Raw genomic sequence first — 26,407 nt, forward strand, 5'->3', positions numbered from 1 at the left:
AAAGTTCGAAGAGTTTCCAAAATTTGATGGGTTGAGATACATTGTGAAAAATCAACTCCATTTCTATCTGGGACGGTGAGTGTGGTCGAGTGGGGTGTCAATGGATGGATAGGGCGAGAAGTAAGCTACAAAACTCCGGGTTAGAGCTTAATGCTGCAACTAACTTTCCCAAACGCCCAGAGCCCTTCAAAAATTTTGGTTTTTTCGAGGTTTTCCACTTGTTGTGGCGGCTGGGTGGATCGAACTTCGGCGTTTGTTGGTCAATAATATCCAGCTCATCGACCTTCATAAACGTACACAATTTGACATTATTCACATCTCGCATGTTGGAGTAATTGATAAAAAACGATTTTCGCGACCACTTCGGAGAAAATTTTTCTAAGGGCCATGATAAGTTGTTCCACGATATTATCAGAATTGAACGACGATTCATTTGAGCCATAGCTCGTTTGGATCGCCGTCGGCTTGAATCTTGATTCCATATAAGCTGTTCGAAGTTTTGGCGAATTGACTCATAAGAATTGGATCATGTAAAGATTTGGCTAAGACATTCAAAACAAATGTGAAATTGATGAGACCGCGTAAACTTTCAAAAAGTTTTCCGAAATTTACCACTTTTTCTGACATTTAGTCAAACCAAAATTGAGCCAACTTCACAACAGTTTCTCGTAAAAGTCAACTTGAAAATATATTAGAAATACAAATTGATAAAATTGTGATATATAAAGGAAATATTGGAAAAATCGAACTCTGAAAGGTTAATTTTACACAATTCAAACAATGAATTCAATCGTGGATCCACTGGAAGCCAATGGCAGACTGAAATCAGCCACAATCTATCGAAACAGTGAATACAATTACATTTACGTTTGTTATCACTGCGAGTGTTCATTTACAAACATTCTGGACACATTGACCCATGTCGAAAGCCATTTCGATGCGAAATTCGAGGCTAAAGTGAACATGACCCATGACAATTTGAGATTCACTGATAGTCGAAGCGAATGCATTACGGACAACAAAACGGAAACTGTCCCGATGACGGAGAACGTGAATGGAGTAATGTTTAGTGATTGCAATGATCCGGGTAATTTGGGCTACGAATTTACAATCGTTGAACAAAAGTACCAGCACCACAAGCAAAATGAGGATCATGCTCATTTCAGTGAAACCACCAATGAAGTACTTTTAATCCAATGTGAACACTGTGACCAGAAATTCTACTCCTCACCACTGTTGATCATTCATATGATACAACATCACTCTAACATGACATCATTGACATGCCCACAATGTTTCGAAAGCTGGACGGACGAAAGCGAATTTTCTAGCCACCTTCAGCAGCACATCGACGTCAGTGATACAACCTACGAGAGATTGATAGAGAAGATGAAATCGAAAGCGGAAGTAACGGTTAAAATCGAAATTGAGCAATGTCCACGGAAATACAAGAAAAAATGTCTCAAAAGATGTGACATTTGTTCATCAACGTTTGCCACCAAAGAGCAGATAATTGCGCACATGAGACAACAACATATCAAACAGCCGGATGTAAAGAAAATGTCTCTCGATTGTGAAAAATGCAATCGGAAAATCGAAGGAAAATTCGCGTTCTACGCACACCAATACGGTCATTTGATCAACGACACCCAGATGAATGATGACATCCTGCAGATAAATCTAAAAAAATACCTTAACGCCAGTGTCTTCTGTGATGAAACGAATCCCGATGAGCCGAAGTACGGCTGTAGTATCTGTAACCAAATATCCGTTAAGAAACGATTCGGTGCTTTGCGTCACATTATGCAGCAACACATCTACTTAATGAAGGCCAACAAACAGAAACGATTCGCGTGCGAATATTGCGGCCGAAAATTTGCGCTGTCCAACAACTTGAAGGTCCATGAAAGGACACACACCGGCTCGAGACCGTTTAAATGCTTGGTATGCAACAAATCGTTCACCCACTCCAGCTACATGCGATATCATGAAAAAATTCACACAGGACTCCAGGACTTCCAATGTTCCATATGCGGTCGCACGTTCAGAACGAACAACAAATTGAACTTTCACATTAAGTGCCACGCTAATATTATGAAGAAATGCCCGATTTGTGATAAGGAATTGAAGGCGCATCGTTTGAGCCTACACATTCGAAATGTACATGAAAACGAGCACCGACCATATAAGTGCGAAATTTGTACTCAGGCGTTCAAAACTGCTAAAACATTAAGAACCCATTCATATCGGCATAGTGACGAGAAAAAATTCGAATGTCGACACCACTGTAAGGAGAAGTTTACATCGTCTTCAAGTCGACGTGCACATGAACGGTCGAAACATGAGGCTCACTAAACGTTTACGATTTCGAAATGTAACTGCAATTCAGTTGGTTCATTAAATGATCTTTTTCTGTTATACCAAAATTTCGTCTTTTGTCCTCCTCCTCCTGTTTAGCCTGCTGATATCCACTGCTGGATGTAGGCCTCCCCTCTTTTCCTACAATCTGAACGAACCTCCTATCTACTTCCCACAAATATTTTCAAAAATTAAAATTCCTTTTCTCCCTGTCTCACTGTTCAACTATATTCAGAAATTTAATTGATTGGGAACATCTGTTACTTCAGATACTAATTGTTCATGGAAGAACATTATCGCAGTAAAAGTTTACGTCTTAAGGTAAGAATGAGTGAGATTTAAGTTGTATTTGAAGTGGACACAGAGACTTATCCTACTTTTCGCCTTTCTTGGAGCTTAACATTGTTATTGGCAGTCACTTCTTATTTCTTTCGATTACCCGACTCCTTGTTTCCGATTAATTCCAGGACTATTATTCCCTCTTAGAAGTACAGAAGTTTCAGCATTCTTTCGGGTGGGAGCAGAAGCATCTTCTATAGAATGACAACGCATCGCTCATTTGTGTCAACATGAACAATAACTTTATTACTAAATGATCTCCACATGTTTTACTCATTCCGTTTACCGGTCTCTTTCGTATCGCCATCGTTGATCTTCATATGAAAATCGATGGGCTTGTCATAGCCCATCATTTTAACGTAATGGCTGGGATCAGTGAACAGTTCGACATCAACGAAAAGTGGCCTATTTTTGGCAAAAAACGTTGTAAACATTCCAGCTACCTCAGGCACTCGAACATCCTTGATTTGAAACTTGGTCTGAGAAAGTAAATAAATCAAAGAATTTAGTGTTGAGTCGAATGAACTATCCGGCATTGTATGGCATACCTCTTTTCGTGTCAGAAACAGAGTCAATGTCGTCGCGGTGTATTCCTCTTTTGATGGATCATAGTTGATTTCTGTCACATACTTTTTGGTGATGAAATGCAAAACGAGTGGCGTTACAAATGTGAAGAAGCCCACGAAGCTACAAACTAGAATCACAATTGATGTTCCGCCGAGCTCCGACGATCTCTCAATTAACATTGGCTGGGCAGCCAGACCAACAATGCTTGTAGTCAGTGAGAACACTTTTACGGCTCGGATTTTCGGCGTTAATGTGCCAAAATAAATCTGATTTGTACCTTCCGGCTGAGCAGATGATGTTGAATTCTGTCGCCAAATATAGTTTTGGAAAACTGGAGAGCTGGTGATGGGATTTTGCCGTTGAAATAGTGTTGTCATAAAACGCTGATCCGGTTTAATTCCTTTCGAGGCGGACAAATGCAAATGTCTTAAACTTCTCAACACAAACATTATGCTTAGAATATTTGATCCTGAGTGATTATTTATAAGAAATTAAATTAAATGACACAACCAAACTACACTTCATTCACCAATTTGCCGTAGCCTGTCAAAAAGTTCACCGCAACCAACAATCAGAATTGTAGAAGATTTAGCTGTGATGTGGTAAGAATTATTCACCATATTTCAAAAAAAAAAATCTAGTGTCGTGCGAGGTGGCATATTCTTTGAATCATGTTTAATGCTTCGAATTTCCTTAAGGCCAGTTCATACTCGCATACATTTTTGCGATATATGCGACCATGAACTGGCCTTAAGTTGATGTTTTGCTGGATTGATCGTATTTTTCTCTGAATACATTGAAAGTATTACTATCCCATTTTCTATGCCTGTAGCACAAAACGTTAAATCACCTTCAAAATAAGGATAAGGACATAATCTCACCCAAAGTCAGTCGCTCTAAAAATGTAAATCTCCGACCTGTTATCCAAAAGCCTGTTTTATCTAAGATGAGCTGACCAAATAAACCTCAGCTACAACCAGACCAGTGACGACGTGTTGGGAAGACCAAGGCTGTAAACTTTGGGGAGGTCACGCAGATACAGATACGCGGGTTACACACCACACTTGATGATATCCAAAGTATATAAACAGTGTTTATATACTTTGATGATATCATGGCGGATTTCATACAAAAATTCACCTACTGTGATGATTGTCATCGCTGTGACGATGTGGTGAATTTTTTTTTGTATGTAAAAATCATCAGACGTGGTGTGTTCCCGCGTATCTAATAAAATGGCGGTCTGCGTGACCTCCCCAAAGTTTACAGCCTTGGAGACATCCTCGTGGTCGTGAAAGTGTAAAGTCTGTCGACTTTAACCCTAACCAAATTCTTGACGCAATTTGCTTGTGTTTCAACTGGTCCACTGATACAATCTTACTGTCTTATACGGTTTTATCTCGAGCGCGTATGACTATAAAAATCTATTAAACTCGTATAAGACAGTGTTGCAGCATCCATATCGTCCTCGATGATGATCAGGCCTTTCACACCTCCTTATTTCCTTATTTTTATAAAAACCTACTTGTTCCTCCTTATTTTATTAAAAAATTCTTATTTTCCTTATTTTTCGCAAATTTCATCAACGGAAATCAAAATTAAGAAAAAAAAATCGTTGCGCGGCAAAACTAACAATTTTAATTATTTAACACATAGAACTCTAATGAAAAGGTGGTGTCGTAGCTCATGAGCTACAACATGACCGGTTTAACATATATTTTTGTGGTTCCAAGCCGCCTCTCGGCTCGAGAGTCCCGAGTAGAACTATTTGATTTAACATGAAAAATCACCCTTAACATTCTCTCAGACATGCGTCCTTATTACAAACAATTCAAGGTTTTAACCTGAGAACGGAACTCGGAGACATTTTTGAATAGCTTCTCAAACTTATTTTCATTTTATTTATTGTCGAGGAAGGATTTAATTTATTTATTTTTAAGTTGATATATAAATTCAGCATTTACTGTTACTTCAAATAATAGTTATTTACGCAACCGAGTAATAAACGCTACTTTAAGCACTAGTTGTATAGATTCAAGGACATAGGCCGAGTGTAACAACACACATAGCGTGCCAGAAAAGCATTTATAACCAGGTTACGTCCATACAACGAAAGTTTCACTGAGAAAAACTGGCAGTTACTTGTAAAGTAGTACATCAAACATTTGTGTATGTTGTATACTCATCATCTTCTTGTAAAGTGTGTTGACTTAAAATATAATCGAAATATTCACGAAGCTCCCTAAATGCTGGTCGCAAAGCTGGATCCACTTGCCAGCACCTAGTCATCACTGAATATCTGAAAATTTTCAAGAGTAAACGTTACATTCTTTTCAATTACAAAGACTATATTTTCTAACAAGGATTTTAGTGCCTTTTTTTACTAGTTTGCTAGCTTCTGGTCGGTAAATGCAATTTTTTTAAGTACATTTACCGACCAGAAGCACATAGAGCACTGTACGTACGAGGTTCAAAATTTTTAAAGTCCCCACTCGCCAAAATAAAAATTTTGAACCTCGGACGTAATGTACTATTACTTGCTTATGTAATGTAAACACGTCATTACTACCCACCATGGCAGCTGTTTTATTATATAGATCTAACAAGACACAAACACGTAAACGTACAATCTTGTGTATTGACTAGTGAGACTTCAGGCTTTCGACTGTGGCTCGGGCTAGAAAAAACTACGCACTTGTCAAAACAACTAAACAACAGACTTACACAAAGCAAGCAAACAAGAAATTTTTACCCTCACCCTTTGTACAAGCCAACTCTCGCCATTTACAGTAGAATATACTATGAGACTATTTAAAGTTTAAATGTTAATTACATGTCTTTAGTACAATATGTGGGCTGCTCTAATCTCATCCCGTTCTGCAGTTGCTGTACGAAGTCGTTTGACCAAACATGTGATGGATATGGAGTGGTTGATAGTGAAAAAAATTCCCAAATTGTGACTCCATAACTCCAAACATCAGACTTGGTGCTAAATTGCATGTCCAACAAGCTTTCGACTGGAAGCCATTTATACGGTAAAAGTTGTTCTTCAATCTTGACATATGTTTTAGAATTGTACAGCTGTCTGCTCAGACCGAAATCAGCAATTTTAACGGTCTTGTCATGGGTCAATAGGACATTTCTAGCAGCCAAATCCCCTTTTTTGAATGAGACAATAAACTAATGCATATAACCATAGTCACACTCAATCTAGGGTCTACTATTCTCACCATGAACAACTTTTTTCAATGCCAAATATTCCATTCCTCTGGCAGTTTGTGCCGACCATTTGACGAGATCTAAAGTTGTGATAGCGTTGTTAACACCAGCTAAAGAATATCCATCATTGATCACATATTTGCTTTGAACAATTTGACCCTTTCTGATGAAGTTAAAGAACAGGCCACGATTGACCTTTAAATAATTCTGTAGACACCCATATAGGCAAAACTCCACGATGATGTAAACCTGTCTGTCCTGAATGTTTGAAGTGCATGCACCAATTAAATTTACAATATTCTCATGCTGCCCAACATGAGTCAATATTTTAAGTTCCATCAGTAAAGCTTTGAAAAATCCTACGCCTTGATTTTTCGAAATGGTTTTCACTGCCACTGTCTGAACCTCTAGATCTGACTCGGATTTCAGTGTTGTCTTTAGGACAGTTCCAAATTGTCCTTCTCCAATTAACATAGATGAATCTACAGGGATTGTTTAATTATGAGCTGAATTGTTAATCAAAAGCGTACAGGTCTTGGAAGAAAAGTGGCTAGACCGACCGTATGTCGATGCATATCGTATATCGTACCCATATTTAGTCTGTCCAAGGAAATCTCAAAATTCACTTTGTAAGGTTTATGTTCATAGGTCTCTCCTTCCACTTGAGCTTCAGCAACATTAATGTCAGTCCTCTTGCAGTGCTCATGGCCCTTCAAAAATTCTTGAACCTCATCATCACTCAAACGACCCAACAACCCATTGAAATCGCTGCAAGTCTTAAGTTCTCTAACAAACTCAAATACAACCCATAGGTAGTACAATTTGTAGGCACTGAAAAACGAGTACGCAATCAAAATGAGTTCATTGATGAAAGTTATGTAGAATGTGTGCACGATAAACAAAATGAACCATGCCAAATACGTTGTTGCAGATACGATCAGTTGAATTTGACATAACTTAACATTTCTCTGCATTAAATAGAAAAAATAAACTTACCGATAGCGTTACGAATCAAAGTTCGGACAAATACCAAATCGAACTTACTTTGCTAGCCGCCTTGTAAAGTAAAACAGAGAGGCCGATATTTGTACCAAAGTAAAAGTATCTAAATGTCCAAAGAATCGGACGAACACTCGTGAAGTTAACATGGTCAAATTGAGGCAGAACGAAAACGATTCCAAAAGTGTGAATGGACATCATGTAAATGTTCATAATCACATCACAAATCGATATTGCTTTCACCGAACCCTGAAGAAAAAATCCGAGACAAGGTGACAGGAACTTCCGATTGGGTAAAAATCCCCTAGATCTTTGAAACACAAAACAACTTTTCGCTTTCTTCAAAACCGATGACATTTTCTTTGAACACCGAAATAAGAATTGGTTGCGTTTGCAAATTAATAACAACACAGAATGAGAACGTATGCTCAATTACAATTATAAAAAGAAAGGGCAAACGTTAGTGCGAATGATATCGAATTATTTGCGAAAGATTAAAAAGGTGACGTCCATTAATTACGTTGCATTATAAGTGTGAAGGTGAAGCAAGAGATGCAAATTTGTGTTAGGTGCGAAACGATAGTTGCAAAGAGTGAATTCCAAATAAATATTTCAATAACATCCATGGGTTAACTTCTTATGTGGCATTAAAGTTTGTCTTCCTATTTGTGAGTGACTACAATCAACACAAATCGTAATACCATCAGAACTGTCCTGAGTTTCTGCAGAACACATCCTCCCTCTAATGAATGAATATGCAATTTTTTTCAATAATAACTTATTATCATTGCAATAAATCCCTGTGGGTGGAATACAATGTATTGATATTGGCTATATCAGTTTTGTCAACAACTGGTAGTCAATGGAGTTAAGTGTAGTTATGCATTTGTAGATAGCACCACCAAAGCTACCTTAATCCCACTCATAATGATTTGTTTTGTTAATTTTCGCTTTAAACCAAAAGTAATAGTTAGATTAACGATTAAAATTAGGAAAAGCACGGCAGAGCAAAATAAACCAGGCAGGAGCGGTTCATTTTCGAAACGTCAAATAAGGGACCTAAATACACTGGATGAAAATGAACTCAAATGAATAGGGCTACTAGATTATTCGGGTCCCTAGTCAAATCAGCGCTCCTGCGTGGTTATCTTTACTCTGTCGTGGGAAAAGTGTTAGGGAAAGATGTCGTTATCAGTGGATGGACTATTGATTGAAGCCATCAGTTAGGTATAAGTGGAGGGGTGAAAAAAGGTCATCCATCTTTACAAAAGAAACGCAAAAGCTCATTTACTATGATTTGATCAGCCTACGGACGTTTTCCATGTTAGTGCTAGGAGCAGTGCTATGGTAGAAGTTTATATTAGATTGTGCACATCTGTCCAAATAGTAGATTATGTACCTCTTTCCAAAATATTTATTTTGACGATTTGGATTGCTGTAACTTCCAAATTGTCAAAATAAACATTATGGAAAGGGGTGCATAATCTACCTAATAGGTGCATATGCTTATGCTATTTTTCGGCCGAGAACAGATAATATCGAGATAAACAGTTTTTAACTAGAGCGATAAACGCAAGATTATCTTTCTAGGCAGATTAAAAAAAAATCTGTCTGAGTAAATATTCGGAAATCAAATCAAATTCTTCGCTAATCTGTTTGATAAGTAAATTGAATTGCATATGGGTCACTGGATCATAGTCGGGTGCGTGTTGTCCAAAGAAGTCGTTTCGCTCATATTGAATGTGAAAAGCGATTTTATGGTTGATTATCGTAGATGGATCAGTAACTCGAATCGCGATGTTGCCAAGCTGAGATCGGGTCTGGTTTGGTCTAGGGAGCCGACGTTGCCTAACACTTCTTTTCGCTGTATGAAATTTTGATTTTTGAACGAAAAAAAATTTTGCCGAAAAAAAATCGCCATGCCATGGTTCAAATTTTCGATGAAAACTGAAACTATTTACCACTGCTGCGGAACATCCAAAAACTTTTTCATCGTTAAAAGTTTGGAAACTGAACGTGCAACGATAATAGCGAAGAAAAAAAAACTTTTTTGAATCAATTTTAAAAATTACTTAACTTTCACCTCGTTTTTAAAATATCATTTTTAAGAAAATTCGGAAAAAACTGCGGGAAAATCGGAAAATTCGTGAATTTTTTTTGCACTAAAAAAACTTTGAACCCTCAGCTTCCGTTTGAGACCAATATCACCTGCGTAGCTTCGATTCCCGCTACACAGAAATTCATCAAAGTTACCTCTGCATCGAAAACTTCAACCGGATGAAGATGGCGCTAGAGGTCACTTTTTCAAAGTCTCCTAATCATTTTGGAATCCCCAAATGCATATGGTAAAAAATTCACGCTTTTATACCAAAATGTACCAAAATGCAGCTAGTGAGCCCTACTATGTGTGCTTAAATGGATTTGCATTCAGTGTCTACATATTTATGTACTGTGGATGCTTATGCTTACGTAACGATGCATTTGGGTAGTAAAGGCCGCAGTTATGGAAGACCAGTAGAAAAAAATAAAAGCTTTTCACATAGGAGGGGATAATATTATGAGTCCTGTTATTCACTTATAGATAGTATAAGAAAGATTCACCACGCTCCGCTTAATCCTTAAAAAAGGTCAATGAAAAAGGTTCTGAAAGAACAGTTTAAAACAGCCACGAAGCCCAGGTGAAACTGAAATTGATAAACGCACAAACAAATTGTGTGTGAAATCAACTTGAAAGATTTTTTTAGGAAAATTCGGATTTTTTTTGTTAAGTCACCATATTCATTTAAACTTCGTAGTAGCAGCTGACACAATTTGTGTGTCACCGTCACCGTCTTCCTGATCAACTCAATGTAGAGTTGTCTTAACCTGTTCTTTCAGAACCTTGATTATGTTAATGAATGACCTCAATGACCTCCGTTATCTAAAACTTCTTTATAAAATTTAATTTTAAGTAAAATAAACCAGGCAGGAGCGGTTCATTTTCGAAATGTCAAATAAGGGACCTAATACACTGTACTGAAATGAACTCAAATGAACACTAACACTGACATAAATTGAAAAATTTTATTCGCAAAAAATATAGGGCTATTAGATTATTCAGGTCCCTAGTCAAATCAGCGCTCCTGCCTGGTTAACTTTACTCTGTCGTGCTCCGCTCCATACAAATTTTGACATAAGACCATACCAAAAGAGTATATTTTCATTGGTTAAAACACCTTCTCCATAGATTTCAAAGATAATGTTTCGTGTACTAAAAATGTACATATTTATTATATCAACGAACTTCAAGCAAAAGTGCTATTATTACAGCTGCCAAATATAGTACTATTTTCTATGAAAAAAATGCCCGAATTTTTTTACAGTGCCAAAATTTTTCGATACACTGTCCAGTTTCAGTACCCTATTTAAAGTACAACTTACGCTTGAAGTGCGTTGATTATATGAAAACATCTGTTGAACCGTTTGTTGAGTGTCTTAATCTGCTATGTTTCAGAACCAAGGAAAAAATCTACGAAAATTAACGTTTGTTTGTTACATATTTTTGTCCCAAAAGTCCCAACACTTCTTCGCAGTGATCTATTACATTCCATTTTGCCAAAAAATATGCATGTGTGTGTGGCGATGATGAACCGATGGAACTGTCATTTTAGCGATCAGTATGTGTGCCTTTATGGGTCGGAATAGTTTATAGTTGTTGCGCAAAAAGATGGAAAAGTTTTGTTTTTCTACAAATAAAAGGAATCCAAAGTAAAGACAAAATAGTGTAAATTAAAAAGAAATTTTGGTTTGTACATCGTAAGTAAATTACATCAGTGCATTTCAGCTTTATTTAGTATTGTTTAGGATATATAAACATTCAGAAAATAATTCTGATTAAATATTCAGTGTCAACTCTGTGATGTCAAATCGGGCTGATTATATGCTCTGTGTGAATATTTATTTGTCCTACAAGTCTTATATTACACAACGTCGATGTGATTACTGCATCGAAAGGTAGAATATTGTCATTAATTATGAATGTGGTTTTCGATTGAATTGCAACGACAACTGTAAATTAATGACGAGGTCTTCGAATAAGTATTGAGGTTATGTTTAGTTTTAGAACATTTCTGAATTTGTGAGTAATTTTTCCTTGAATGCAGTGAATCCAGTGCAAAGGAATTAAACTTAAACTCCAATCGATAACGATTCACATCAAAGCACTTATCAATTTCATTCACCTTTTTTGTTCGTTCTTTTTTTTTGACAACAAAAGACCAAGGTATCTCCAATTTCGGTAATCTTTTATCAATGGACATCACTAACAAAGTATATTCGCCTTTGCCATGTACTTTGCCCTTATGAACGATTTCTGATTTCAATCCAACGTATGTGTTCATCAATTAAAAACACTTCGGTTTTTCGATGTGACAACACAGAACATTAACTGATAACGTTGTGCTCGGCTGATAGGATAAGCCGTTTAAGTTGTCGGTTTAAATTTAGCAGAACAGAAAGTATTACTATCGCGTAATGTGGAAAGTCACTGTCTTTTTGTATCTCGATCGGTTGAAATAAAGTTGGTGAGATAGAGCCGTCCGTATATATATGTACGTTTCTGTGTGAAAATTCATACATTCACTGAATGATTGATAAAGTCGTTGTTAATAGTAAACGTTCAACGACAGTCAGCATCGCATGTTTCAGTAGTTAAACGATTCTCGGCTGATCGAAGTGTTTTTTTTTTTATTATTTAAAGACAAAAGCTATTTATTTTTGTAACGTAATGAAACGAACGACCGTCTACTATATACACTAGAAGACTGCAATCTGTTCAAACATATACATTCCACGACATAAATGTAGGTATATATGTTCTAGTGCACAAACAGTTCAATTTTAATTAACAGTTTGATTACTAACGTTCGTTCATTCGGTGCTAAATTACTACAATTTGCAATGTTGTGATTTTTTCCATCATTTGCGTTTCTGTGCTATACTTTTGTATGTATCCGTTCATCGCCCTGATAAATCGAAAATTAAAATAATTCGTGAAAGAACTTACCGTAGCGATAGTGTTAGATTATGTAATGATGAAGTTCATCTGATAAGAAAGTAGACTGTTCTGAATAATTGCTCAGCTACAATTTGAGGTCGTCAATAATGTAGATGTGTCATAGTCTCGACTTCATTGTTGAGTTCGATATTTCTTGAATCAGTTCCGATCAGTCAGAGTCGCGTGGTCACGAATATATAAAACTTAATTGGCTGTCTCGCTAGACTGTAACTGTATTGATAGTCTTCTATTTTCACAGATTTAACTCTACAACTACCATGGTCTCGAATATAAAAGAATCGAAATTTGTGCATTTATGCTTCGCTATTTCATTTTTCACATCCGGACTGATTATAAATGCCATTCAATGCATATTATACTATGGACTGAAACCATTCAATAAAAGGCTCTACCGATCAATAGGATATTATTTGTGCTATTCCTTCTACAGCCGTAAGTATTATCTCGTTAATGAGTGAGTGCGACTGACGTCTCTACAAATTTCAAATTTCCTTCTTCCACAGAAATAGTTTTCATCGCCGACTGGTGGTCCAGTTCAAAGTTGTATATTTACATCGACGATGAAATCATGCAGAAATACGTCGGAAAAGAGCACGTTCTGTTAATGATGAATCATTCCTATGAAATTGATTGGCTAATCGGTTGGATGTTCTGTGAGAAGTCCGGAGTGCTTGGAAACTGCAAAGCTTATGCCAAGAAGGTTATTCAATATATTCCGGCTGTGGGATGGTCGTGGAAATTTGCTGAATTTGTTTTTCTGGAACGATCGTACGACAAAGACAAGGAAATTATTGGTCGCCAAATCAATGAGATATTTGACTATCCCGATCCGGTGTGGGTAAGTTCTGTTTTTCTTTTCATTTGTCATCTTGCACAGTGTCAGAGTGAACCAATTATTTAAAACCCCAACTTAAGCAATTTTATCTCATTCAATTTCTTGGATTTCTCTCAGTCAACTGAACTCTAAAAATAGGAATTCGATTGAGTTGATTAGGATAGAAATAGAAAATCGTGACTTTTTGATGACTTTACCATCCTGTCACCAGTTATACCATTCGATATTTCGAGTAATAATACATTCGAATCATTTTAGAAACTAGTTGAAACGATGACCTTGACCATAATAGGATATCGTGTCCATAATGTTGTTCGTATTTAAGTCTATTTCCATATCAATTACCAACAATATCATTGAAATGATTTTCCAACACATACGAACTGAATGCTGTGTGTGTAATACACACTTTGTATCACATTTCAATACCTCAATCTTTTGCTAATTGTATAACACAGATCGACAAGTACTTCGGGTCAAAGTCAGATATCGAAATGAATAGAGTGTTATGATTAGAGAGAAGGAAAGTATAACTTCCAAGGCTAGTTATAATTAACTGGTCTTCGCAGTGTATACTCGCATGAGTCGGCGGACTCACACTGGTCTTTGCTCAAATGTCTTCTTGAATGTCACTATCAAACGTGCAGCATTTATTGCAATACAGTCACTGTATTACAGTGTTAAAAGAGCAAAAAACAGGATGAAAAACCAGTTAATTTAACTGAGCTCGGTGGGTGATATGTCAAAATTTCTACTCTCTTTTAACACTTTTAACACAGGACCAGTTATGACGCATTCAAGTTTATCCATCTTGCTGGAAGAAATTTTTCAGCGTAAAATCGAAGTTTCTCAATTACAAAGAGAACTTTGTTTAGCTAAAATATAATTTCACTGATGAACAACACACTCCTTGAAATAAGTGTACTTAGAAAAGGGTGGGTCACCTCAGGTGTCGCCTCTTCATGTTATACATTGTGCTAGAATTGGGTGTATCAAAAACACGAAACTTCGAAAATTGTCCTGTAGCCATAAAAACCATAACGTTTTTACAGGCAAAAACTTCACATATTACTGCTGATAATGCCATCGATAATTTAAAAGATTGTCTTGCTATCGAATCACATTCATTAGTCATGTTTTTCCAATTGATAATGGCGAAAGTCCAGATAAGTTTTGAGAGTCAAAATTGCAAACCTCCGAGGGGTGTGTCACTTCTTGGACTAAATCACTAAAAGTGTTGAAAAAACTAAATCCTATGGGATTAGAGGGACTGAATTCGAGGAGTGCTTTCAACGTTTCCAGCAATGAAAGTATAAACCAGGTATGGTCTATTCATACAAACCGGAGGACATAGCGATTTCATATAAACAAACTCACCTCTCATGGGAGGTGAGTTTCTTTATATGAAATCGCTTTGTCCTCCGCTTCATACAAAGTTTGACATTCGACCATACCTTGTGTTGACGTTCATTGGTTTCCAGTGCTTTACAACACAGATTCAAAAATTCAAAAACAAATTTCACTTTCAGCTACTTTTAAATGCCGAAGGTACTCGATTCACCCAAAGCAAGCATGAAGCATCCATCAAATTCGCCAGAGACCGTGGCATGCCCGAATTGAAACATCATCTCATACCACGATCGAAAGGATTCACGGCCAGCCTGCCGTATTTGAAAAACAAATGCCCCGGTTTGTATGACATCCAATTGGCATTCAAGGCCGACGATAAATATGAACCGACCGTTGCTAATTTATTGCACGGACGTCCGGTGAATGGTTACATGCATGTTCGTCGCATCGACATGAAAACGATACCGGACGGTGAAGAGGAAGCGTCCGAATGGCTACAGAATCTGTTCAGAGAAAAGGATGAGCTACAGGAGAGTTTCCACAAGCATGGTGACTTCTTTACGGGCAGTCGATTCAAGAAAGTTGAACCGGTGTTGCAGAAGCCCAGTTTAGCTACACTTTTAAATACAGTCATTTGGAGCATAGTCACACTAACGCCAATGTTATATTACTTGGTACGATTACTATTTAGCGGTGAATTGCTGTACTTTAGCATTGGTGTGGCAATTATTACCATTTGTAAGTTAATTTGGATGGATTTAAAATTCTCTCTGATCGTTGTTCAATCCAATTTAATTTCCGTTTTCAGTTTATCTACTTATGTCAAAAACGATTGGTATGTCAAAGATTGCCAAAGGATCGTCGTATGGTGCTGTACAAAATGGAAAATCAAAGTCCGAATAAACGAGCTTATTGTAAACGAACAAATTTATGAAAAACAAAGAAACTAATACACAACAACATCTACAAAAAAACAACTACAAAGAAATGAAAATGAAATGAAATACTCCTTCCTCACCCACAACATACGACCACTCGATATTTACCTCAAAAAAAATACAATTTTATTGTAACCAATATGTCGACATAGCACAAAGAAAAACTTTTAGTTTCGAAGGTTTCTATTTTTTGAAGAAAAAGAAAGCAACAAAAAAAACAAACAAAAAACAAGAAGAAGAAGAAGAACTTTGATTTTTAAAAGTAAGTTGAAAAATTTCTATAAAAAAATATGAAAAGAAAATGAAGAAGAAAAACTCTAACTCTGTTTAGCGATATATCTAAATAATTCCGGTGTGTGTAATGTATGTGTAGTAGTCGAAAGCATTTTTTCCCTTTCCTTTTCTTTATTTTTCGTTGTATTTCTATCGTTTAACCAGAGCTTCCCGTGCACCAGTTTTCTCAAGCAAAAATGTACACCAAAAAATCTATATAAATGTAAACTTTACGCGCAAAACGTAGCCGGTAAGTTAATTGAACTAAGTTACAATTTACTAAAGACAACAAAAAAAAATCGTTTCCGTCATTGATGGGCTAAACAGAAACGCCTCTTAGACGATAAGTTTTTGTTATAAAATTTTCTCTTTTTTTCTATCGTTTCCTTAGTTAAATTGAATTATGGAATTTGTTAAATTTAATAAAAATTGGATTCACATCAGGCGATATTGTTTATTTATTGATAACGCAGTGTATAGTTGCTAGACTGGAAGAAATCTGGCGCCGACTGGCTGAAACCACCACTCCTGCCTGGTTTATTTTACTCTGCTGTGCGTCTAATTTTCAAGTTTTACGTCAACTTATCGCAACTTATGTAGATTGATGACAGGGTTGTTTTAATGGACAAATGAACCGGATAAATAATTGAATATCTCCTGATGTACGGCTAACCAAAATGATATCATGGCTTCATGGTCTCGGCCAAAAATATATCTCTCAGCTCTTTGATCTTTATACAATGTCGTACACCGACCAAAGTAAAACATAGAGCGGAACTGAGCGAATTCTCTCTTTTAATCGATCTACAGTGGCATATATGTGTTTCTTCCTATATTTCATCGCTTCAAATGAAATCACTTAGCCATGTTTGACTCAGGCCCTGAAGAGAATCCTAACTGGATATGCATAGAAACGAAAATGAGAAACGACTTATTAAATAACCATTTGAAGAATGCCATTGATAGAAAAAGTTTATTCGAATAATTACTTGCAACGGGTAAGAAGAATATTTCAGACACATCATGAACAGATTCACCATATTAAGGTTGATAGCATAAATTTTGCAAACATCCGTGACTCTGACATATGCGAAGTGCTTTTTAACGTTACAATTGCGTAACGGACTATTTTCAACATTAGCACTATCCCACAGGAGCTGAAGTTGAGATGAAAGAAAATGAAGAGAACAAGAAGATGCATTTTTCTCATAAATACGAAGGCAGTGAACTCCCTAACCGTTTCTTGATTTTGATTTATTTCCTTTAACAGTCACTCTGTTACCATTCTTTCCATTCAAAGACAATAACTTCAGTATTTCATTTCAAATGCCTTCAAGTTTATATCACCAAAGATTTCATTCTACTTTTCTCTATATGCCTGTGGGTAACACTCAGTCATATCCTGTAGTACGGAGAAAATGGACCTACATTCAAACTTTGAATATTTTCAAAGTTCGGCGGGTTAGATAATTTGCTGTGGTGGTTAGTACAGTACTGTAAAGGTGTCGCCACTGTCGGTATTCAGCTAACAATATATCTGCGGAATGAATAGTTCATTATGCTGAAGCACCGGTTACATTCATGTAGAAATTATACACACAATACACACTGTACTAATAGACAAATTATGCCTCAGACCAAGAACAACCATTTTTGTCATTAAATGTACATACTTATGCGCCGAATGGACTATGTAGTAGACAATTTTGTACTGTATTTCTTCGTAATCGGCGCACATTAGACAAACTTGTCAAAAAACTTTTCGCTCAGTATGCAAAAATCAGCATGAAAATACAAACATCCGACCGATTCTGTTTGTATTCTCATTTGAAACTCGCTAATGAATCAATTCCAAATTATTCCGATCGACGAAACAATGCCCGACGATGGAAAATATTTATCTACGCTACGAGTCACATGATCCAAACTTTCCGATTCGTGATTGGTTCAATCGGTATTCAGACAGTGTATGTGGCAATGCAGTGTGTACGACAGCAAATATTTTTATAAATATGCTGGTGGCACGGGCATATGAGATGTACGTTCATTTTTATTTGTTGAAACTGATGACAGTCTGATTATTCATAGCACCATATAAATAACACATACAAGGAAAAGAAGTATTCAAGTAAAAATGCAAAGACTAGAGTCAAAAGAAAACTTTTCGAGAATGGTTCTTGAACTCTAAAATGTGATGATTTTTACCGTAAAACGAAAAGGTATTTAACTTGCAACGAAAAGTCTTTATCAAATTCAAATCCAAAGTCGAAAAATTATGTGAAATTGTGTGGTACGTGGTAATGTTATATAGAAATGAAGGAATCCTAGAGAGTTGGACGATAATATTTTTTTTTTTTTGTTACGAAATTAGAGTGTGTGTGATGATAAAGTGAAAAAAAAAGTTGGTTTACGAAATGGGAAGGAGAGCCACGACATAATATGATGTCTCGTTGGCACTTTCAACTTCCTCAAAATGTTGCAGTCATTTCTCAAATTTCTATCAACATTCTTATTATTCGCCTTTCCATTTACGGTTGCGTTTTTTTTGTTCTATGTTTTTCACATCAGATACGTAATATGCTCAACCATTGTTCACACAGGCTTAACAGACTGTTGAATTTCACCATATAAATCGAATGAGCTGATGTTGGAACTTCTTTTCTTATATTTTGATTTGTTTTGTTCTTCTGTTGAATTTTTTTTTTTTTGTTCGCATAATTTGCTCCGTCCTATCTTTTCGTATTTTATACATATACAGATCCGGACACAAATTCCTAAAACATGTAAAAAAGCGAGTCCTTGACATTAAATTTAACTTGATGATTCAAATGAGCGATCCGTGGTGTATTTTATGTGATGTCATAATACACACTGGCTTATAATAATGATAGTGCGATTATACTAAAGGCAGATGAAGCACGCGAGGGCAATAAACTATGTTTTTATTTCCTTGTTTCGTTTTTGTTTTAAACTCGCTCCGCATTGTTCTAATGTAAAACCTGTGCGACTATGACTTAATGACGAATTATTAGTGTGTAAAAATCACATTTTCTTTCCGATTAAAAAGCCATAATAAAATTGACGATGATGACTAAATAACATTGGTGAGCTGGCGAATTTTTTTTTCTCCTCTTTGGGATTTTTTTCTATTTCGTTTATTTTCCGTATGATCCAGTGGGGGTTGGAAATTTATTTGCAATTTATTATATGCAAGAGACAATGGATATATGAACTTTTTATTAGAAAATGAAATCAGCTAATAGCAAAACGACCTACACAAGATTATTATGGTTGTGTTTTTCTCAATTTGTTCATTTCATATTGACTTCATGTATGTATGGAACGTTCGCTGCTCGAAAACGATGGATGGGAAAGATGGATGAGTCATGGTATTTTATAAAAAAATATTGTGCATAACTTGTCCAGACATGATTTCATAAAAAAAGCTTTGTCCTTTACTCTGCGTGAATGATTTAGATATATTATACGTGTGTGTTGTCTATAATGATGCAAAAGAAAATTTTGTTACGTTTCGACTGCGATATAAACACCACCTGTGCCGTGCATGTCTCCGTAAATTGAATTTAAAAATTGTAAAATATTCTGGAGTGTAATTGAACTTATAGTTAAAGTGAGATCAGGAATCACTGTCTCACAGTTGATTTTTGTTTAAACCAAATAAAAGTCTCGGTCAGAGCTATATTGAAGTGATGACGAAACAAGTGAATGGAATAAATTCAATTATAACTCCTCGAACGTTTCAAATCATTTTCGTTGATGCAATGAAAATCTTTTTCAGAATGCCGATTCAGGCGCCCAATTGGACAGAATATCTGTCTTGTCCAGTTTGCTGCCATGAGTTTGCAGCAAATCTACGTCCTCCTATAAGTTTGGGATGTGGTCATACCATATGTCGAACATGTTTAGCCACGTTACATAGAAAGCAATGTCCATTCGATCAAGTAAGTAACAAACCAAAAAAAGAAATAATTTTTTTTAACAACAAACTACGTCCCTTAGCAACGAACACCATTTGAGCATGCCACTTGCGTTACCATTTTTTTCCCTCACTCACTAGCTTGTGTGCAGTTTAATGTACGACAGGTTAATGTCGTCAATATAATCAATGTCATCGATAACAATTTTATGATCCCCCTATCAAGTATATTGCTAGTGTTTCGATTAGTTAGTGTCGAGTGTTATCATGAAAGAAACCCTCAATAGAATTAGATTTGTCAATCAGAAAATGTACAAACAAAGAGAAGATGAAGTCATAATCATTGGGGCGAAAAAGTGATTCAACATCACTTCCAGTATTTAAAACTGATGACCCTTTCGTACTAAATTCGATTTCGTTTCAATTTATCAACTCGACTTTTGTCAATCGTCTCTTTAGAGTTGTTTCTGTTTATAAATTCACAGAACATAAGGGATGTCCTCCATTACTTATCATATTCAGTTTAGCCTCTTGTTCTTTACCAATGAAAGTGGACAAAAAGTGCTTCAAAGTTCCGTTGCTTATTCATATCCAACCGTCCAACGAACTCCAGTCTAATCACCTAATCACTACTCTTATTGCAGACTTTAATAACAACCGATTTGGACAATTTACCCGTCAACTACGCTCTACTGCAGTTGGTTAGTAATCCATCACCAACCGCCAAACATCATCATGATCATGAAAATTCGTCGCCTAGTGTCCAGAAACTCAATCCAAGTGATCTGACCTGTTACAATGTGGCCAAAGAATGCATCGAACAACTGGCTCTGTATTTAAAGCCATTCACCAATGGCAATTTGGCCAGTGTGCTGTCACGACCAATGCAACGTAAGTTGGTTACATTGGTCAATTGTCAACTGGTTGAAGATGAGGGCCGATCACGAGCATTGCGAGCTGCTCGGTCATTGGGCGAACGCACCGTTACTGAACTCATACTACAACATCAAAATCCTCAACAATTGAGTGCCAATCTATGGGCGGCAGTTCGAGCCAGAGGTTGTCAATTTTTGGGGCCAGCCATGCAGGAAGAAGTACTTAAATTGGTTTTATTAGCATTGGAAGATGGATCGGCTTTGTCTCGAAAGGTACTCGTTATGTTCGTTGTGCAGCGTTTGGAACCGCACTTTCCACAAGCGTCTAAGACAAGTATTGGTCATGTTGTTCAATTGTTGTACAGAGCCAGCTGTTTCAAGGTTTCAAAACGCGAGGGAGATTCTTCATTGATGCAACTAAAAGAGGAATTTCGAACCTACGAAGCACTTCGAAGAGAGCATGATGCACAAATAGTACAAATTGCGACTGAAGCTGGCCTTCGAATTGCGCCCGATCAATGGTCAGCTTTGCTGTATGGTGATACTGGACACAAATCCCACATGCAAAGTATTATCGACAAACTGCAGACCCCACAATCGTTTGCTCAATCTGTGCAAGAGTTAGTTATAGCACTGCAGCGCACTGGAGATCCAGCTAATTTGGATGGGCTTCGATCAAACTTGAAACATTTAGCAAATATCGATCCCAGTACCGAAGGCTCTGTTCCAACGTGGGAAGAAGTAGCCGTCAGTTTAGACGCTGTGAAGGAAGTTGTGGTCGGTCTCGTTGAATTTGTACAACATCATGGAAACCGCAAATTACAAGAGACGTGTCATTCAAACCATAATGCCAAATATAAAATTAGCATGTGCCGCGACTTAGTAATGCGATCCACTTGTCCGCGGGGAACGAATTGTACGTTCGCTCATTCCAAGGAAGAATTGGAAAAATATCAAGCAAAAAGTCGAAAGATCAATTCAAGAACACCGACCGTACCTGGCAAAGATGCCGTCATGGACTATATGAGCGAACACAATTTAAGCAACGCTTCCAGTTCGTTTACCGATGAGTCTTCACCACGGAGATTTTCCAAGACCCAACTACCTCCCGCATTAATACAACCACAATTTATAGACAAACATAATGGTCCGATGCAGCCCTCGCAAATATCGAATGCAAACTTACATGTTCCATCGATGGCTCATCGTCTACAGTTCGATATGTACAGTGGCGGTCCCATCAACTATCCACCACCGACAGCACCAACTTCGATGCAGAACGGTGCAATTAATCGTGGCATGAATATACGAAGTCCTCGGCCAGTACCAACACAAAACATCCAGACGCTTACGTCTCAACCGCCACCACCACCGCAACAATATCAACATAGTCAAGCGCCAATGTATTCTCCGATGCAAATGAACAACTATCCACCGCCAGACGTCTTTAATACCTCATATCCCCCACCTAGTGCACATCCGTTGCATTATCAACATGTGTCGCCAGTGACGGTTCCTACTGATTTTAACAATAGCGGCACATATTCACTAAATCCTCGCCAAGCTGACATGCAACAGAGAAATACGTTGTGGGATCAGAAACAACATCAGCACCAACAGCAGCAGCAACAACAACAGCAGCAGCAGCAACGTCTTATGGTTCCAATGCCACCACAACAACAGAGTCAGATGAAACCTTCAATTTCGACGAGCAATTACCATCCTAATGCCATAAATATGAACAATCCGTCTGCATCGGAAGCTATACGAAACTTGCATTCACTCGAGCTGCGTCGCCAAGAAATTTTAAAGCAACTCGAAAATATGCAAAAGCCCGCAATAACATCCATCAATGGAAATAATGTTTACAAACCAATGACGAGTAATAACAACAACAACAATAAAGACGATCTTTTGTCAAACTATTGGCCAACGGTTTCAACGACTGCTTCTTTGCCATCAACGGCAACAGCAATAGGCAACAATTTTAATGTGGACCAATCGGCAGCGAATCGAAACACTTATGACCGATCAATTTCCATACTAACTGAGGACGATGTAACGATTCCATTCGATTCCATGCAAACAACCAGCAATATCTACGGACCAATTTCAAGAATGCCAAAAATTAACAATTCTTCCTCATATCCAGAAGCTACAAACTCGTTGTTTGGCGAATCGTCTCGTTCACCCATATCACCGCAGTCGAGCACACCATCGACCACACATTGGTTACAGCAATTGCACCAACAAAAGCCGATCGCATCCCGTGAATTAAATTCATTTCTCACATCGGGAGGAGCATCCGTTTCGTCGCCCATCGGCTGCAGTAACGGCGTGAATACGTCGTACGGCAATGACTATTCAAAATTCGGGCCAGATGCGCTCTATTATGCAGAGTCGTCTGGCGATTTGAAGATTAACGATCTGGCGATTGAACGTATGGCAAAGTCGGTGGGTGGAAACAGTTTCAAATTTCCTGGCGACAAAGCAATGAACAATGAAAATCATAATCAACTGACCATGGAATTGAAATTGATTGAAAAGACGTTGCTGGAAAATGGAAACGAAGACAAGGTGAGTTTATTTTGAATGATTTAGCGAGTTTTCCAACTACTAAAAAAAAATTGTTACAAATCTGAACGAACAATAATCCGTGTGACACAAAGACATGTCCCTTCTTCAGTGTTTATCATTCCACTGGCTCTGATTTTTCAGTCAATTTTATTTCCACGTCTCAGACCAGCTCAGGAACTATTTCTTTTAAAAATTGAGGTTTCGGATTTTGATAAATAGATTTTGTTCGTCCGGTTTTTCGACCATATATACAAGAGAACGCTCTAATTTGTACCGAAACTTTGGAATGATTTCCCAAACGGACATTGCCTTGACTAACACAATTTTCTTTTCTCTCTCTCTCGCTTGCAACAGGTCAATCAATCATCTCCAAATCTTATTGCCTCATCAATATGGAACAATAACGATATGAAAACACCGGTTACAACCACCACCACCACCAACAACAATCTACCGAAAGCAAACGCTGCTCAACGGTATTGGAGCGATCAAAAAGACAACCGAAAAGACATTACCGCCGAAGACAATGAGGTACTTGTGAAAGATATGCGCGAATTAGAGCTTCGCCTCGAGGAGCAACTTGAAGAGCAAGAAGATCCTTTCGGTCTCATGTAAGACTGATTAATATTTATTGTTCCTCCTGCTGAAGAAAAAAATGAGAAATGAATTAGATGAAAAAAATGATGTGCTACGGACAAAGAAGATGAAGAAGAAGAAGGGATTACAATGAAAATGTTCGTAGAGTCAACATCAAAAAATATAATACCGAAACTTTTAGGTAATTTATTTAATATAATTTTCTATATTGCTTACGTGGGACTAGAGTAATTATTGATTCAATTTAGTGAAGAAGATGAAGAAGAAGTTTAAACAGAAGATGAAGAAGTAGAAACAATTTAGTTTTCTAATGTAATGATATTTTTTTCCAACGAAAAGAAGAAGCGAAAAAAAGTGAGGAAGAACTTATTATCGTTGCCATGATTCAGATTTTGCTACATTTTGGCTAGCAATTTAACTGTGTGGTTTCATGGTTTGATAGTGAAAGGGAAAAACAAGAATAACCAACACAAAAATGTTTAACTTTTGTGTCTTAACCAACTCTATATATTATATACACAAACATATATTATGTTCTAATACGTTTTAAGTGGAAAAATGATGAAGATAGAAGGAAAGAAGACGAAAAACAATTGAGTAGAAACAAAACCTATATTTTTTTTGTTGCTTTTGTTAAAAGGGGGGGTTGACAACAACAACTATATTGTTACGTTTGGTGATAAAATAGTCAAAAAATAATATGGATAGTTTTATATTCTATTAATTTTTATTGCGTGTATTGTTAAAGTTTTTTTTTTTATTAATTATTATTTTATCGATATACCGTTTTTTGTGTATGTTTGTAAAAGATACGGCGAAAAGACGATATTTTCTATATTATTTTTTTTTATTGTGTCTTTAGTTAAATTGTTAGAGCTGACTATTGTGCTTCACAGCACAGTCTTTTTAGACAATACGAAAATAACAATTTTTTTGTTCGTTTTTTTTAGAGAGAGAAAAAGATACCATGTATCAAAATATTATCCTGCTCTTGTTTCGGCACAAAGTTTTGTTTACGATTTATGATTTTAAGTTAATTTTTAACGCTTTTTTTGATGTACTTTTGAATTTTTCCAAATCGTTGCAATAGAAATCAAACTATTTAATTGTGTCGGATTAACATTTTAACTAAAAAAAAACATATTGTATTGTTGAAGACGTTCAATAAGGTTAAACAAAGATGAATTACCACTCATTATCACGTGTCGCTAAGAATAAAATGTTTTCCTCCTCATCAATTTCCATGTTGTCAATTATTTCTGAAAATTGATCAGCTCTGTTTCGTCTGTGATCATTAAGAATTTCCATAAAAATTGTAAGAAACACTGTCGTAGCGTTAAGCTAATATGATACCACATCTCTTGGGTTACTAGCACGAAAGTAGATTATTGCAAGCTGGATTAACTTTGTGCATTCGGTCAAGAATCGATCTATCCATTTCCACTAAGCTGACGATCGTGCTAGTTACTCAACAGCTGTGCTGCTGTCAAGGCGATTGATATAGAGTTACTGAATGTCGAGACCATTCAACGTCCGACTTCCTAATTTTTACACATAATTCCAAATATAAATCGCTTATTAACCTGAGTAAGAAATTACTGAGTATTGGGTTTCTGTAATCTTTTCGGTAAAATTTTTCAACTGATTTCACTTAAGTCCATGGATACCACTGAGTGAACTGGAAATTCGAGCAGGTCGTTGTTCGAACTATCGAGAAATGTAACTTTCCTGAAAGGTATCAGTGGTAAATGTGCTAAAGATATCCGTTGTAAATGGTATAATGACAGTGCAACTTTTGACTGGTTGTCCCTTTTCGTTTTTTATTAGTCTGTGTCAGCAATTCCTATTAAAATGTGGGATATTAGTCTCGTGTTGAATTTTCTAGCAGTTTTAAACCTGCGAATGATAAGAAATCGGTCCGTAAAATCTCAAGAAGACAGAGACATCGAGTATTTTGGTTTCTTATTAAGTTATCGCTAAAACTTTGTAAAATTACAAAGGTCACAAAGTCTCTGAAACAATCTATCGACACCAAGTTAACCTTTTAACGTCTCCCAGCAATAAATATTGGAACAAAACGAGTGAACGAGCATGCAACAAGAACTACACCATTTTAATTTAACTGCTAGATTGCTTCATTTTAAAAACGCAATTTAATTGATACTGTGGTATTATTGATTACATTTTTAATTTAAATATTATTTTTTTAGTTGACTTAAACGATTGTTTGTAACTTATTTTACAATTAAATTAAATTATGTAGTCGAATTCAGTTATACAATATGCTGTGTGTAAAGTCCTTGGATTTTTATTTTTTATTTTATAAAAACAAAAGAGAATTTTTGCTTTTATTATTTAATTAGTTGATTGATGGCAAAAGATTAATTGGGCTGTAAAAAATCACAGTATGCCCTCGACAAAAACAAACAAACCAATATTATTTCAAATTTATTACCGTTTTAAAGTTAAATCAATTTTATAAATCAA

General features: G+C 36.5%; 4 protein-coding genes across 9 annotated transcripts; 3 read left to right on the plus strand and 1 right to left on the minus strand.

Annotated features, from left to right (window-relative positions):
* Positions 1–653: 653 nt before the first annotated feature.
* LOC119080292 (zinc finger protein 26-like) lies at positions 654–2,422 on the plus strand. The gene has a single exon (XM_037188565.1). It carries the CDS (start codon positions 781–783, stop codon positions 2,353–2,355), a length of 1,575 nt encoding a protein of 524 aa, XP_037044460.1. The 5' UTR covers positions 654–780; the 3' UTR covers positions 2,356–2,422.
* Positions 2,423–2,913: 491 nt separating this feature from the next.
* LOC119080297 (transmembrane protein 70 homolog, mitochondrial) lies at positions 2,914–3,821 on the minus strand. The gene is made up of 2 exons (XM_037188571.1): positions 3,246–3,821; positions 2,914–3,176 (listed from the first exon to the last, which is right to left on the minus strand). The coding sequence occupies exons 1-2, from the start codon at positions 3,711–3,713 to the stop codon at positions 2,967–2,969; spliced, it is 678 nt and encodes a 225-aa protein (XP_037044466.1). The 5' UTR covers positions 3,714–3,821; the 3' UTR covers positions 2,914–2,966.
* Positions 3,822–11,097: 7,276 nt separating this feature from the next.
* Positions 11,098–16,377, plus strand: LOC119080295 (1-acyl-sn-glycerol-3-phosphate acyltransferase gamma-like). 4 transcript variants are annotated; one of them, XM_037188567.1, is made up of 5 exons: positions 11,098–11,277; positions 12,777–12,970; positions 13,042–13,376; positions 14,903–15,461; positions 15,532–16,377. In XM_037188567.1, exons 2-5 carry the CDS (start codon positions 12,796–12,798, stop codon positions 15,624–15,626), a joined length of 1,164 nt encoding a protein of 387 aa, XP_037044462.1. In that variant the 5' UTR covers positions 11,098–11,277; positions 12,777–12,795; the 3' UTR covers positions 15,627–16,377. The 4 variants fall into 4 exon arrangements, with proteins under 4 accessions (XP_037044462.1, XP_037044463.1, XP_037044465.1 ...); XM_037188568.1 differs by lacking the exon at positions 11,098–11,277 and adding an exon at positions 12,155–12,323; XM_037188570.1 differs by lacking the exon at positions 11,098–11,277 and adding an exon at positions 12,164–12,327.
* A 1,604-nt stretch (positions 16,378–17,981) lies between these two features.
* On the plus strand, positions 17,982–26,407 carry LOC119080291 (roquin-1-like). Of its 3 annotated transcripts, none has more exons than XM_037188562.1 (4): positions 17,982–18,153; positions 19,734–19,896; positions 20,516–23,323; positions 23,678–26,407. In XM_037188562.1, the coding sequence occupies exons 2-4, from the start codon at positions 19,735–19,737 to the stop codon at positions 23,936–23,938; spliced, it is 3,231 nt and encodes a 1,076-aa protein (XP_037044457.1). In that variant the 5' UTR covers positions 17,982–18,153; position 19,734; the 3' UTR covers positions 23,939–26,407. The 3 variants fall into 3 exon arrangements, with proteins under 3 accessions (XP_037044457.1, XP_037044458.1, XP_037044459.1); XM_037188563.1 differs by having other exon boundaries at positions 17,999–18,224; positions 23,678–24,466; XM_037188564.1 differs by lacking the exon at positions 17,982–18,153 and adding an exon at positions 19,550–19,656 and having other exon boundaries at positions 23,678–24,466.

This window comes from Bradysia coprophila, unplaced genomic scaffold (assembly GCF_014529535.1).
Source record: "Bradysia coprophila strain Holo2 unplaced genomic scaffold, BU_Bcop_v1 contig_350, whole genome shotgun sequence".
In the NCBI taxonomy this organism is placed as follows: Eukaryota; Metazoa; Arthropoda; class Insecta; order Diptera; family Sciaridae; genus Bradysia; species Bradysia coprophila.